At 37.1% G+C, this 16,887-nt stretch overlaps 1 protein-coding gene across 4 annotated transcripts in view; it reads left to right on the forward strand.

The window, feature by feature from the left end:
* The first annotated feature begins 598 nt into the window (after positions 1-598).
* Positions 599-16,887, forward strand: part of PI15 (peptidase inhibitor 15) — a 77,187-nt gene continuing 60,898 nt past the window's right edge. Inside the window, exons 1-2 of one of the 4 annotated variants that reach the window (XM_031026931.2) lie at positions 599-825; positions 1,362-1,702. In XM_031026931.2, coding sequence (XP_030882791.1) covers positions 1,430-1,702 — 273 coding nt within the window. In that variant the 5' untranslated portion in view covers positions 599-825; positions 1,362-1,429. The remainder of the gene's footprint in view (positions 826-1,361; positions 1,703-16,887) is intronic. The other 3 variants (XM_031026925.2, XM_081816164.1, XM_006727310.3) reach the window with 3 other exon arrangements.

The following is a 16,887-nucleotide window of genomic DNA, read 5'->3' on the forward strand; positions in this document are numbered from 1 at the left end:
CAGGTAAAAGGCAGGTAAATTGCTGCCTCACTCTGGACAAAGAAAAAAAAAATGGAGAGAGGGTGAAACAAGACAAAGGGGGAGAATAAATACATAAACTAGAAGAATAAAGCCACATGGAAACAGAGAGTACAACCACTTGAACATCTATAGCATATATAGCAACTATATATGCTATAGTTTGGCTACTACTGATTTGTCTGGCATCCCTCTTGAATCATATTTGTGGCCACCCAGATTAATGATGTGAGCTGATCTTTTGATTTAATATCAGCTTGTTCTTTTCAGCTCCCATGTCATTTACTGTCCTAAAAAAAAAATGTACTGCTTGTTACTCAGCCGTCTGTGTTTTCAAGAACTCAGTCTTCTTCTTTTTTTTTTTTTTTTCTCCTCTTTTTTGTATGGGAACCAGGAACTAGAAAGCATTAAATGAGGAAAATTAACCACTTACAGAAAAGGTGGAAGCCCAGAGAAAAGGGGTTTGTCTTTTATGGTTTGTACTTTGTAAGCTGTGGGTGTGACTCAATTTCCTCACCACCCACGTAAAAAGGTTGCCACCCAATCACTGTTTTTTCTATCCAAAACCCCTCCCCTTTGATTTTGGCTGGGAAAGACCCTAAGAAAGACTGCCCTTTCTGGAAGTTGCAGACTGTGACATATAAAAGCTGTTAGCTGCTCCTGCAGCCAGCAGCATTCAAACCTTGCAGAGCTTTGCTCTCTGAGAGCTTGTAATAAGACACACTCTTATAAGAGTTCATGCTACAACCTAGCAAAGAACTTTAAATTTTTGGAAGAACAGTTTATTCATTTTGGCATTCTGCAGAGGTAAGCTCTTTAGCTCAACAAGTTTATTTTGCATGCATTGATTTTATACTAGCTCACATTTTTATTTTATTTTATTTTTTTAGAAATGAGATAGACTTATTATAACTTTTTTTTTGTTTGTATTCTATCCCTTGGTGTCCATATATGTCTGGGACACAATAGCAGCACATTCTCTGTTGTTACCTGTGATGCATTTTCCTTTCTCACTCTCTAGATTAATTTCAATTCCTAAAGATTTCCCTCTGAAAATATGCAGTAATGCATTATGTGGTGCAGGGATTTGGGGCAAATGGTTCACATTCATTTTAGGTTATAGTCATGTTGTTTATTTTTCTCTAGCTATAGGAAGTTTCTTTTAGGAATCTGCCTCATAACACCAAGTGAAATGTATAACAACTACTATAGATTGTTTCCTAGGCATGAGTTCAACATTTGTTTGAATTTTTCAGAGAAAATCAAACCAAGCAATGCTCCCAAATGATGACTTTGTAAATTCATACCCACTGGCCCTTTTTTTTTTTTTTCTTTTCTCATAGACCCTAACTCTACCTTTCTGCTTTAAAGCAAAGTAAACTCGGTGGCCTCTCCTTCTCCACCCCTCAAAATGATAGCAGTCTCTGCAGTCAGCAGTGCACTCCTGTTCTCCCTTCTCTGTGAAGCAAGTGCTGTCGTCTTACTCAATTCCACTGACTCATCCCCGCCAACCAATAATTTCACTGATATTGAAGCAGCACTAAAAGCACAACTAGATTCTGCGGATATCCCCAAAGCCAGGCGGAAGCGCTACATTTCGCAGAATGACATGATCGCCATTCTTGATTATCATAACCAAGTTCGGGGCAAGGTGTTCCCACCAGCAGCAAACATGGAATATATGGTAAGAGGAATTTGTTTTCTGTGAGTTCTGAGTGAGGACGCTGGATTTAAATTGTTCGTCGAAGAACCTAAAGAGTGTTTATATGTTAAAGGATATGGAGCTCTGCTATACATTTTAACTTAGGAAAGGTTCTTATATGCCTAGTAGGCTTAAAGTTTGTTCCATCATAGAATTAAAGGGGGGGGGGTGTCTCATTTTCTTTTGTGTGTTCCATAACCACTGATGGATCAGGTCTTATATAAGAAACAGAGATAAAGAATGGGGTATGTTGACTGACCACATTTGAAAGGTACACTTTTAAAAAAATATTCACATGGAACTTTTTCTGTGTTTTGTTTATCTAATGGTCATATTTATCAGCTAAAACATTTCTTGAAAATAATTTTTTAAAATTATAGGTTTTGTGTACATGATTTATTCTCTGGGTAGGTGTCTCTTCCCTTTCTTGGACAAAGCTCTTCCTGATGCTAATCTATTTGTGTTCTAAGAGAACATGCTGACTTTTTCCTCTTTGTGATTTAATGCTTTGTCGTTCAGATAAGAGTGAAGCCATGCACTTGTACACTGTTCCAACTTGCCATGAACACATTCTTTGCTCTTTTAAAAATAGGCACTCTATGTTTAAATCACTCTACTTAGGAAGTAAAAAATAAAACAAAACCCTTAAGTTGGTATTGAAAGGGTAGCTGTGTTTTTTAAAGTTACTTTATTTTTTGTTGTGTATTTATGCAAGGGTCCAGTACCTTCTAAGAGCACAGCTTGGAGTCTGTTTAAGGCAATGAAGATCACCAGCCTGGTTTTTCTAAGTTGGGGTGGGAAGGTGGTACCACTAACAACTTTTTATAAATGCTGACCTAAAATCTGGTGTTTCTATCAGATTCTAAATTTATCTCTTTTATTTAAATAAGCTTTTTAAGTTTGACTAATTGCAGATGTCAGAGTTAAAGGAAAAATAAAGACTTGCCAAATACAAGAGAGTCATATTTCATAGAAGTACAACTTAGACTCTATGAAAATGCACTTTCCTAAGGAGTTTTCTATAAAGAAAGGGGAAAAGGAGATATAATCAGTCCTGGTGTAGGAATAGCACTATACTTTCATGATTAAGAATATGGACTTTGGAATCTAAATGCTTGGGTTCAATTCTCAGTCCTGAAATATAACCTGCATAAATGTTTTATTTCATTTTTATCACCACGTATATGAGGATAAACGTAGTACCTGCCACATAGGGTTGTAATCAGGAAAGTATGAGTTGAGGGGTTGAGCACCTAGACCAGAGCTTAGCACAATAGACCTTCAACAAACATTAGCACTTTCTAGAAGGTGATATACTGACATAGAAAAAAGAATAAATAAGTTTATTTAGTTACCATAAATTAGGAGAGAAATATTCATAAGATTCTATGTGAGATCAGAAAAGTATAATATATAGACTGTGGATTTAGGAAATACTTCCTGGTGCCAATCACATCGCTATGCAGACAAAAGTAGGGTCAAGATAGCTGAAGTGTTTTAGAGGCGAGCTCCTCTGAGATCAAACCCTAACACTGCTGCTTACTTTGTGACTTTGTGGAAGTTACTTAATGTGTGTGAGACTCAATTTCCTTATCTTTAAAATGGGAATAATAATATAGATAATAACCAACCAATATATGTGCAATTCACTATTTTAATGATATTGAAGGCAGAGGGATCATCATGAGTAAAGGTGGGGTACAACACAGTATAAATGGTTGAAAAAGCCACATTTTTCTGGTTATATTTCCCCCACTGATCAAGAATTCATTCATTCCACATGCATTTATTTAATTTTTTCCATGTGCCAATGACTTGGCTAATTGTTTCCATAGATGATCTCATTTGATAGCTCACATTCTCCCTAGGAGGTTAAGACTGTGATCTTCATTTTACAAATGAAATCACTTAGACCTAGAAAAGTTGATGACTAGGCCAAGGTGGTATGGACAGTGAATGGTATTAATGGAGTTAGAATTTAGGTCTATGAAATTTCAGTCATTGCTTGTGTTGGGAAGCATCTTTCCATTGGCAAGGTTTATTAAATGCTCTGTTGGGGGAAACCCCTGGAGGTGTCAGGCTATCTTTGTTTCCTCCTTTAAAATGCCAGCTGAAATCCTTAGTATTCATATTCTATTCTATTATTATTTCTTAAATATAGGAGCTATGATATGATTTATTTTATAAGAACCAAATATAGTGCCGGTTATGTCAGTAGATGAATTATAAATCCTCCTTTACTCAGTAAAGTTAATAAGAAGCAGTAATTGGAGCAGTAAGTTCTATAAAATTAAATATGACTATCTCAAATTGTCATGTAAATACTGCATGTAATTCATTTGCACATGTATTTATTCATTTAATATTTATTGAGCATTTACTATATGTCAGGCACTACTCTAAACACTGGGGTTACATTCATGAATAAAATAGACAGTCCTTGACCCCCTGGGTGGGAAACCAGACAATAAACAAGATAAATAAATAAAGTACATAGTACATTAGAAGATGATAAGGTTGTGGAGAAAAATAAAGCAGGTTGTGGTGAGATTGTGAAATTTAATAGGGTGGCCAGGGAAGGCCTCACTAAGAGTGTCCTGGAGAGAGGTGAGGGAGTCCACCACACTGATAGATGAGGGAAGAGCTTCCCAGGTGGAGGGAAGAGCAACGGAAAAGGCCCTGAAGAAGGACAAACTGATTAGTTTAGTCAGAAAAATGTGCTCAATTTTATGAAATTGTAAGGTAGAAGGACTGTTTGAGTAAATGGAGTTATTGAAATAATTCACATGGATCCCTCATGAAACACTGAAGGAAGTACAACATAATAGGCCACTTGGAGGTTGGAACACAAACTGTAAATGACTAATCTCTAAGCCAGGTGAAAAATATAGCTCTCAATTCACCATTTACCTTTATTTTAACTTGTTCAGCATTGATTTGGATTGTGAGCAGTCTTAAAGTCAGCTCCATTCCTAACCCTTACTATATACCTCAAACACTTAGGACCCTTACCTCACTAGGACCACTAGCCGCGTGTTCAAATCCTCATCTGTGTGTGATAGCAGCCACGGGAGCCTCATCAAAGATGGTCTTCAGCTCAGGGTTTTTGTTAACCATGCTGGCCTGATTTGGGTCTCTTTCACCCACAGTTTTTCTCTCTAAACCTTCTTCCCAGGCTGTCTCTTTCCATCTGTCTCTTCCTTAGCTTATTCCATGATTTACAACCCTGACCTTCAAGTTTCATATCAGAATGCTATGTCCTTTGTTGATATTTTTTTACCCTCACAACCATATTCAATTTCTCCTTCTTTTTTTAGGGAGGGGGCAAAGGGAGAGAGAGAATCCTAAGCAGGTTCCACGCCCCCAGTAGGGAGCCCTACTCAAGGCTCAATCTCACAACCCTGAGATCATAACCTGAGCCAAAATCAGGAGTCTGTCGCTTAACTGAGTCACGCAGGTATCCCATCAATTTCTCCTTCTTTTAACTGCTATAAAGAACACTTCATGTCTGTTATTCTGCTCTCATGACTGTCAAACTTGATCTATACTTATTTATATAGTTCTTTTGAGCTTTCTAGGTGCTGAATCTATGTTTATTCACCTTTGTATCTCTATTTTTTTGAGCCAGTTCTTGAGTATAGGCAGTGATCAACCTTTATTTGATAATTTAGTTGAAGTCCCTATGAACTGTTATATGTTTATAAGTAGCATCAATTTTGATATATATTTTAATGGAAATTTTATTATCATGTATAATGATATTTTACCACATGCACCTAAAGTTTAAAACAAAAAGGTTTTCCTAAATTCTAAAAGAGTCCCTCAAAATTAAATGATTTTAACTCCTTTTAAGTACTTGGTTATGGCAGTGTACCCTTGACTAAATAAAGTAGAGGCAATTTGAATGCAGAGTGTTGACATTTATGTTATAGTTGTATAATATTTTCTTTGGATATTTTGTCCATGATTTTAGTAAAAAATACATATTTGAAATATTTAATTTTCTAAACACATTATCTTTTAAAAAATAATAATAAAATAGATAGGGCTTAAGATATGCAAGTCAAACTTCTTTACTCTTGGCTTCTGTTCCACAATTAGTTCATTGACAAATTTCCAGAGCTCCTTGGACACCAGCTGTTTTTCATTCTTCTAAGGGCAGCTTAAACCATGACTCTAAACCACAAACCACGCTAGTTTCTTAGAATAAGAATTATCCCCTGAAGAATGAAATTACAAGACTCAGACATGGAGTAAAATTTGTAAGATATTCCTTGAATTCATGTCAATTGAATAAATTGATTTTAAAAATGTTGAGTTCCCTCCATAAGAGGATGAGATCCATTGATAACAGAAATCTTTGTCTTTAAAGTATAAACATGAAAAAACCCATAAAAAACAAAACAAACAAGAAAGAAAACACTAAACATATAATTCAGTAGAATACACTGCTGCATAAGATTGATGTAATCAATGAGGTACAGATAAATACCATGGAGAAATCAAAGAAAGAAGTGATAATCTCTTGTTGGCAAAATCATGAAAGGCTCTTTGGAGGAGGGACATTTGAGATAGATGTTCAGGAAGGGGCAGGGTTGAACATTATAGCAGATAAAGCAATGCATGCACAAAATCACCAGGAGAAGAAGAGCATAATGTGTTAGCCATATTTTTGAGGAGTTTGAGAAAATACTGAGGATCACTTCATAAAAGGTGATTAGGGAGACTATAGAAGTTTTAGAGTGGCATCAGAGCCACATTTTAGAATGATGGCCCTAGCAATTGATGGAGTTTAGATTGCCAGTGAAGTTGACTGGGGAAGGGGCAATCACTGAGTTAGTAGTACCACTCCTTTTAGGCAAAGTAAGAAGGAGTCAGACACCTGCACCTACACAGCAACAGGTATGAACAGTTAACTGAAGCATGGTGCATGAGATAGCAGTCTTCATAGTCAATATACAATGATGGAAAGATAGGTTAGGGACAGTGAAAAGATAACGGTGGGTATGAACTGAACAACTTAAAGCTGAAAAGGTGTAATATAATTTCACTAGGTTGATAATATGGCCCATTTCATTTGTTTGGTGTCTGCAAATATTATTTGCAGAGCTAAAAGGATAAGGCTTCCTAGACTTTTCTGGAAAGGAGAAGAATACTGGTTACCAAGTCATGGAAGGTAGTAAAGTAACAGAAAGCATGACTCCAATGAATGAATGGAGAATAGATTAATCCATCCTTGGAAAGAGCCAATAAACTATTTGCCTACAATAATTTATGACTCAGGAATAATGAAAATGCTGATTTTGTTCATTTGGGCCTCATGTGAAAGAGAATGTAGATGATGTTAAACTCCTTTTTTTTCTTTATTCAATAGTTGACCAAACACTTGTGATGTCTCTCCTTGTCTTTGTTTTTTTCTTTTTTTAAAATGAAACCATATATTATCCCAAATGGCACATTTCCTCTCATTTGGGAAGGATAACTCAATTTTCTTGTTATAAACATGAGAAATTTGCTGTGTTTAACCTAAATCTTTTCAATGAATGCTTTTATGACTACTAGAAACCCTCCTGAGACCCATTGCCAGCCAGCGGTGAGCTGAGAAAGACTGCTGACAGGAAGGCATTTCTCCAGCACTTTTGGAACTCCACATTCCTTTTCTCATAGATGTAGAGCCTTTTAAGTGTCTTGGCTTCCAACGGAGACTGGGCACATTTTGTAGGAATTTTCTTTCAAGGTGCATGTTGCTTAATATTACTTACTTAGTGTTACTTATATATGAATATTCAACTCTTCATGTATGGAGCCACCTGAAGGTTGAGAACATTTTCTTTGTGACCATTTTGAATACAGGCTCTAAAGTGCAAATGGAAACGTTAACACAGTATGATTCAGAACCTCACCATTAGGTGGTAGACAGAAAAGCTCTGAATCATATGAAGGCTATAGTGACTATACTTCCTAGTATTACAACACTGCTTTTTTGATGGCAAATGATATTTGGCCACATACAACAGCGTAGAAAAATAAATCTATTGTATTCCTGCTGAGTATTTGTAGAACCTAGCATCATATCTGTTCCACAGAGAAGACTCAATAAATATTTGTGGAACACCTGAATGAAGTCTTTTAACATTTTATGGGCATCTGATGTAAACAATGTGTGGCTATAGTGGTCTGATGGGCAAGAGTCATTCATTATTCAATCATTCATTCCACAATATTTACTCATGTGCCTGGCACTGTGCTGGGAGATTCAATGGGGAGTGGAAAGACACTCTTTTATAGGAAGAACTGTGAGCAGATAAATGCAAAAGCAATGAGTTGAGTGCTAAAGTAGAAAAAATATAGGGTGCTTTGGGATTACATGAAACATACTTAGCCCAGACTTGGACTTAAGGTATAGAGATAGGGAAGATGTAGTAGGTATGGTAGGGTGCTCTAAGATGGTAAATAGTACATTGAAGGCAAGGATAAAAATTCAGTATGACTTGGATATCGTGTATAAGAGGAAAAAATGGTGTTTGATGAGGCTGGAAAAGGCATGCAAAAACTTGTTTAGTTTTATTATAAAATCAAGGGAAGTTATTGAAGGTTTTAAGTGGGGAAGCTATAATTAATTTGCATTTCAGAGAGGTTGTTCTGGCTACAAGGTGAGGAAAGGACTAGAAAGGGCAGAAATAAAGACCGGGTGAGCGGTCTAGAGGCTGTTTTACTGGTCTGGGTGAGAGATGAATGAACACTCTGACATTGAAGCCTATTGGATTGTGACAAAGTGGAGTTAGGGATCAAGTCAATAAGAGTAAGTGATTTGGGAGTGTCTGGGTGGTACAGTTGCATAAGACTCTTGGTTTTGGCTCAGGTCATGATCTCAGGGTCGTGGGATCGAGCCTCATGTCCAGCTTTGTGCTGAGCGTGGAGTCTGCTTGAGATTCTCTCTCCCTCTCCCTCTGCCCCTCCCACTCTTGCATCTCTCTCTAAAATAAATAAGTAACTCTTTTAAAAAATAGGAGTGAGTGATCTACATTATGAAATAAAATGAAGATTGATATGATGACACAACCAAGGAGGATACCTCTGTGATTTGACTAGGACAATTGGGTTTCTCAGAGTTGAAGAACACAAAATCAAGAGCAGGTTTCAGGTAGTCATTAAGTGGCTGCAGGTTTATCATCCAGGGTACACATCTACAAAGGTTGAAAAAAGTAGCTAGTATGTGGGAGGGAACATTCTTCTACTATAAAAATTTTTGGATAGGAATATGCTTCGGTAATCAACATGGACCACTTTTCATAATAGGGGTAGGGTAGTGTCACAGAGACAGCATGGGTGGATGATTTTATGTCTGGGTATCTACTCAAGAATTTTTGCAAGAAAGTTTCATGTATCTTTTTTTTAAATAAGTGCTGAGGCTTAAATCCACACAAATCCAAATCTGTTTCAGGGGCCTGAGTAGGACCAGGCCCACCTAGTTCTTTTGACATGCTCAGGATAAGGCTTTTTGGAAACTAATCAAAGAACTTCAGAATAATAGAGGTTGACTAGTCTGGCTGGTCTGGTGTCCTGAACTTAGCATATCTAAAAAGCATGTACTAGTCAGTGGCCATTAAATAGTTATGAACTTGAGATGTTTAATAGTCTATGAGAATTTCTGAAGAATGGTGTAGGAAGGGGGTAGAGAAAATCAAGACTAACAGCTTAAACTGGTCAAGGAAAATGCTTGGCATAAAATACATCACAGACTGAGGTTTGGAGGCATGGGATTCGAATGTTTCCAGTCTGTGTTACCCATAGTGTCTAAATCAGGTACCAAACATTTTTTTGTTTACATGAATATGGAACAATGCCCAACAAGTTGTGTTTTTAGACTAAACTTTTCATGACTCTTAGAGTTTCACACCACATACTTCAAACTGAAACAGTTGAGAAATGTTGCTTCAGGACACAATATTTTTTTCTCCTAAAAAGTGCATCAAATTCATGTTTCATAATTTCATTGAATATGAACATTCTACCAGATCGGTCTCTGCATTCCAGTGAGATCATGTTTTCAGCAGGCAGTAGGTAGGCGGAAAGGCATCTGAATTCTTCTGACCACGTGGGCAATGGCATGATTTGGAGTATGCATGTGTATCACAGGATAGTTTAACAATCAAGAAATCAGTTTTTAGATTATTGCAACATTGAGTTGGTGAAAAAAATTAGCCACACATGAAAATGTCTTCCTGGCTCATAATTCCAGTATTAAATGGTAGGTGATGGGTATTATATTTCCCTGGGAAGGAGAATTCTTACTAGAATCCATCAACAAATGATCTTAAAATTTAAAGATAAAACATACAGTAAAGAGGGATTTAAGGAGGGGAATTAATAAGTTTTAAGACATCTAAAATATTCTCTAATTTTTATCTTTCACTGTCTGATATTACTTCCGCTGGAAGCAAGCTCCTTATTATCTATATACAATTCTGTTTCTGATTATTTAGTTGCTTCAGGGTTTATCTGTTTTCACTTTATCTGATTGCCTGCTTTGTTGAGATTAAAGCTTGGTGTCTCTTAAACTTTAGGCTGCCAGATAACATGATCAAAAGCGCACCTCACACTGCTTCCCATTTTAGGTGGCTTTCTAGTTCGCTTGTCATCACTACCATTCCAGTGCCTGCATCCCCAGTGATAATAATGTCTACCATTAAATACACCCTTGTCCTCCTAGGGCTGTGCTAAATACTCTTCAGTCACTATCTTGTTTAACCCTCAGAGAAGTCTTGAGAGATGAGGACAATTTTTCTCATTTAGAAACAGGAAACTTGGAGCTTGGAGAGCATAAATAACTTCCCCAAAGTCACGCAGCAGGTAAACCAAAATGATGAGAACATAGTTCTTTATGACAACAAAGCCCATGCTTTCCCCTTCATGTGTTCATCTCCTGCTCTTGAGACCACTGGTTAAGGTATTTCTCTACATGCATTTGATCTGAGGACCTCATTGAATATTAGAAAGTATTTCTTCACATGGAATCAAATCTTACTCCCAGTACTCTTTCTATCCTTGGTAACCATATAGGAAAACTCTGCATTGTGATAGTACTTCAAGTCTTTGAAAGCTGTGAAACTGATGTCTTGGACCCTTAACCTCAAGTCACACAGCTTTTTCTTAGCCTTCAGCCCTTTTGTGTTAAGTAGCTATATATAGCACCTCTTGCATGCAGAGTATTGCCAAAGTAGCCTATCAGGGAATGTTGCAAAAAGATATTTGCCTCCTGAAAATGCTGGAAAAGGTAAGAAGTTGTACTATTAAATAAATAGAAAATCAGCGTACTCCCTCCCACACTTTTTGACCCACACTTTTTCACATACACACATGAATGGTGCCCATTAAATTGTTTTGGGAATGGAAGCAGGGTAGCTCTGAGCAAGGAATGCCTTTCATCCTGTTGTCATCTAGGTTGGGTTCCAATACATGTGTGCTCTTCTTACAGTAAGGTGCTAGAATTTATGTGATCTGACAAGTGCAGAGTAGCAATGACAAATCATTCTCCATTTATTCTACTTCTATGGATGCATCCTAAAGTTAAGTTTGCAAAATTAGTGGGCACCTTCTGCTGATTCGGATCATATTCTCATATTCTCATGAGTTGCATATTTTAAATACAGGTTCAGTGTCATTATAGTGGAAAGCAATTGCCTTATTTTTTATTTTATTTCATTTTTGTTAACAACATAAAATTCATGATGTTTGACATCAAATAAAAGTATCAGACATATAAGGAAGCAGAAAAATAGGATACATAGCAAAGACATAAATCAGATAATAGAAACATAAATGATGGTATTAGCAGAAAAGAAAGTTTAAAAAGTTATGATAAACATGCTCAAATATTTCAGGGAAAACATGTATATAATGAAGAATTTTCAAATAGCTAGAAGAGTTTTCTAGAGATAAAAATGCAATATCTGAAATACATATTTCACTGAAGAGTATATAGTGAACTGGAGATACAACAATAAAAACTATGGAAGGATATCACAGAAATAAAATGGATAGATACATGACAGATGGATAGATAGAGAGATACGATGCGGGAGAGCTAGGTTCTTGTCTCACAGAGTCGAAGAATGAATCTCATGGACAACAGAAAGTGAGTAAAGTGATAGAAGTTTATTAAGTGAAGATACAGAAAAAGCTCTCAAGTGTGAGAGGGATCCCGACAGGGTTGCCAGTGAAGGCCTTTAAGGTTGGTTTAAGGTTTCTTTTATAGAAAGCTAACCAGGGAATTTAAATCCTGTTAACATTTCTATTGATATCACCATTGAGCACCTTTAATGGCTTAGTTCCTTTTTAGGGTCTGGTTGGTTATTCCTTGTTGTCACAGGTGATTATCATAAAAAGACACCCACCCCGCATGCCTAAGGAAGGATCCTTTTTTAATTTTGTATCTTTTTTTCCAAGATTTTAGATCTTCAGAAAGTTCTGTATATGTTTCTCCCACATGTTATTTGTAATATCTCAGGTAATAAAGCTATTTAGAGTTCCCATGGTATCTAAATAAGCACTGTAAATACCATGTTATTTCTGTATTCATATCCATGTAACCACAGAATACATGTTCCTTTCTCCTAAAATTGTAACTTTCAGAGTGAATGATGTTAGCTTATTTGTATAGCAACATACACAACAATATCTCTATCTTTCTCACCAATAATCCTGTCTTCCTTGAATACACAGAACAAATATCCTCATGGAGTTTGGCACCTAGCATCTGTGATAGTGAGACATTTTCATGATAAAATGTTATTTTTAATTTTTATTTAAACTTCAATCAAAAACAGACCAGAGTTTAGAGGAAGGATACTGATATAAGTGCTTATATGTGAAAATTAACAGATGTTAATTATCAGAAATGTCCCCTTCTTCTTAAGCATCTCTTGTGGTGTGGCAGTGGGTAAGTAGGGATGGGAGAGGAGAGGGGCGGCCCAAAGTTCTCTGCAATCAAAATGACTCTCCACCAAAAAAGGCTTTAGATAATTATTTCTAACCTGAAGAGAACAGAACTACTTTGTAAGCACACATTCAAGATCCCCAATCTTAACATTTTGATTTGATAGGTCCAGGATTGGGCTAGGCATCTATCTTCTCGAAAGTTCCCCAGGAGATCCTAGAGTAATTTTCCAGGTGAGAAATGTCTTCAGTCATGGTTTAGGACACAAAACTGAGCGGAGGGAAATAATAAAAATATTTAAATCTCTACTTGTTTGTCCAGAGACTATATATTGTACAAATTAATAGGTTAAGCCAAAGGAAGAATTATCCCAGAGGTAATTCTATATTATCACAAAATTTCACTTGAAATTATTCAGCACCTGCTTTCACAAAATATCATGTGGGCACTGTGGGTCTGCAACATGAAACGATGCTCACTTGGGAATATACTTGATTGACTAAGGAGACTTTAAAAGAAGCAAACTTTTACGTAGCACATGATTCTTCTGGAGCTTTTTAATATAATGCATTATATACATTATATATGTATAATTTGTTATATAATAATGTATTTATATGATGTATTACAGTTTGCAATTATTCATTTATTTGTTTGGTAGTGTTTTTGTTATCTGTCTCTTCTCTAAACTTTTAGAGTTCGTATTCACCCTGTTGACTGTTGAATTCACAGTACCCAATGCCTCCCAGTGAATATTCATTTACTGGCTGCCTAGATGAATGTATTACCTAGGGTCCTATTGGTTAATCTGGAAATGTGGGTTTCTTGCATTTTCCACTGTTGAGGATAAAACAGCAGCCCACGTGTGGTAAGTCTGTTATAGGAGATTTGGGGCAAAGGTGGCTCCAGGGACACTCTTTCCTGCAACCATCAATGGAGATTAGGAGGGAAGATGCCGCATCGGTGTGAGTGTAATGGTGAAAATGATACCTTAAACCAGAGTTCATAAACTGTAGGCCCATCAACCATTCTAATTATGGGGCATATTTAATTTGCTCCACATGATATTGAACTGTACAGAATTTTACATTTTTAAAAATCATTTGCCAAATGTTTAAGTTGCTACATTTCACATGTACATCAGGATTTCCAGATTATCCTCAAGAGAGGAAAGTTCTAGAGACATTGAGCCCACTTCCTACTTGTCAGCAACTGGTCAGAGAGGAGTAGCTTCTTTGGGTGGGGCAGATTTGTTCATTTCTGAGTCTTTTTTTTTTTTTCCATGTAACTGTCCAGAGGTCAAGCACCATCTTATACCCGCTACGACTTTATTCATTTTCATTACTAGACCATCCCCCCAAGAGTCATTTGAGTGCGACTATATTTATACAGAACTCTACTATTTCCAAAGCACTTGAGTCAAGTACAGTTTCACAGTGCCCATTTATCCATACATAGATTTAAAGTGCTGGAACTTTCTTTCCTAAACACCAACCGTATTTAAGTACTCTTACTTCAAATTCTGAATGTATTATCTTTTATCCATACACTCATTAATTTACATATTAAGACTTCATAGATATGAAACAATCCCTCAGGTAGGAGTCTCTTGCAATAAGCCAGATAACAAATGATGTTGGCTTTGACCGAGGGGGTAGCAATAGCAGTGATGAGCAGTGGTTGTATTCTGAATGTACAGTATTTTGAAGGTAGGATCAACAAGATTTTCTGATGGAGCAGATCAAGATTATGAAGCAAAGAAAGAGTAAAGATGACCACTTAGATTTTTGGCCTGAGCAACCACAATAGCAGTTGGTAAATTTCTTCTGTAAAGGATCAAATAGTAAATATGGCGTATGTTGCAACTACTCAACTCTGCTTTTGTAGCACAGCAGGATCCATAGACAATATAACAGGCACTGGGACAGATTTGGTGATCCCTGAATGAGAAGATGGGCAATGCCATTCATTGGTAGAAGGAACACTAAAGGAGTAGCTGGTGAGGGACTAGGGAGTGGAGTGGGGTTATGAATATCTGGAGCTCAATTTGGGGTATGCTAAGTAGAGGCTTAAAGTAGGTAGGTGGATAAAGTAGTCTGGAACTCAACTGAGTGGTCTAGAGATAAAATTTGGAACAATACCACCAGCATATAAATGGTATTTCAATCTGTGAGACTGGATGAGATTACCTAAGCAGTGGATATAGATGAAACAAAGGGGGGGGAAAAAAGAGAAATGGATGTGGCCTGAGTCCTGAGGACCCTCCAGCACATAGGTTGGAGAGATGAGGAGGAATCAGCAAGCATAAGGACAAGCAGCAACCAGAAATAATCAGGGCAAGTGTAGGGTCATGAAACCAAGAGATGGGTGTGTGTCCAGGAAGAGCAGGTGGTCGGTCAGGCATGCCAAACACTACCGATAGAACAAGTAAGACGGTGACCAGGAAATGACCACTGATGACATTGATAAGAGCAGTTTGGGTGGAGTGGAGGTGGGGTGGGGAGTCTGCCGGTGTGGACTCAAGAGAGAAGGGAAACAGAGAAATTGGGAATTCTCAGTTAAGACACTTCTCAGGGAATTTCATTGTAAGAGAAAGGAGAGAATGATGCAGTAATCGGAAGATGAAAAGGGGTCAAGAGAGGCCTTTTTCTGTTTGTTGTTTAATAAATTTATGTCATTGGCAATGATTCCCTCTAAAAAAACGTCCACTTTACCTCATGTCTTTATAGAAATTTTCCTTTCCCGCCTACATGAAGGTAGCACTCATCTTACCTGAGGGAAGTCTTCATTATCTTTTTTTAAGCATCTAAAAAATGCTTTGGACCCTACTTTGGTATTTTGTAGTGTAATGTGTTCCCATATTTTGAAGTTATTTTTGAGACTTGAGGGAATTTTTTTTTATCAAGTTCCTTTAACTATCTACTTCTCCTATAAAGTAGAATCAATTTCATTAGTCTAATCAATGCCCAGAATTTCCCATTTGAAGGCCTTTTCTCTTCTTCTGCTCTACCCCACCTGACCTCACCCCATCCCTCTCTAGCCTTACCAAAGCTCATTCCCACCCTCCTGTCTGGTTTAACACTGGGTCTGGTGTATTCCGCTTTCAGTGTCCTTTATTGGCCATTTTACAGGCATTTCTACCTAATGGGGACAAACCAACCAATTTCAAATCAGAGCCACAATCATGCCTGTGAAGCATTTTTAAAGCTTTTGGCTGCCCTCAGAGGAAATAATTTTGTCGTCACTTAATTTCTTTGTAATGGTTCTTTCTCACTTTTGTAAATCAGTACTCCTTTTCCAATTTGACTAACCCAGGAAAAGATCAAACAGTCTTAGCTAACTTACTTCTTTAAAACTTCCAAGCCTGTCTATCTAAATTGACTTTACTTTTTATCAGAATATACAAGAAACAACAACATAAATGTCCAAAAAAATACATGTCTATGAGGCATGCCAAACTGTCTCCAATGGCATTGTTACCACAGTGTCCATGAAAATAACCAATTTAGAAATGTGTCTCTAAAAATTCAAAGTGTGATCTTTTAATTTTTAGCATTTTATGTCTTTGAAGATAGTATCCATGAGCAGAATAGATTTTCTAAGAGGTCAAAATTAATATTCCTGGTTCTTCCTTAATTTAGTTGTAAACACATTTGTTTAATATTTATTACCAGTAGATTTAATTAATTAAATTTCCTAAGCTGCATGTATATATTTAATTTATTCATATATTAAAGTGTCTTTTTTTAAGATTATTTATTTATTTAAAAGAGAGAGATAGGGAGAGACAGCATGAGTGGGGTGGGGGTAGGGGAAGAGGGAGAAGCAGGCTCCCCACTGAGCAGGGAGACCACGGGGCTCAATCCTAGGACCCTGAGATCGAGACCTGAGCAGAAGGTAGGTGCTCAACTGACTGAGCCACCCAGGTGCCCCTTAAAGAGTCTTAAAAGTCTAAGAAATATGACCTCACTGATATGAGGAATTCTTAATCTCAGGAAACAAACTGAGGGTTGCTGGAGTGGTGGGGGGTGGGAGGGATGGGGTGGTTGGGTGATAGACATTGGGGAAGGTGTGTGTTACGGTGAGCGCTGTGAATTGTGCAAGTGTTGAATCACAGATCTGTACCTCTGAAACAAATAATACAATATATGTTAAAAAAAAAAAAAAGATAGCAGGAGGGGAAGAATGAAGGGGGCGAAATCGGAGGGGGAGACAAACCATGAGAGAC

Source organism: Leptonychotes weddellii, chromosome 4 (assembly GCF_054177405.1).
Source record: "Leptonychotes weddellii isolate Sample4059 chromosome 4, ASM5417740v2, whole genome shotgun sequence".
NCBI classification, from domain to species: domain Eukaryota; kingdom Metazoa; phylum Chordata; class Mammalia; order Carnivora; family Phocidae; genus Leptonychotes; species Leptonychotes weddellii.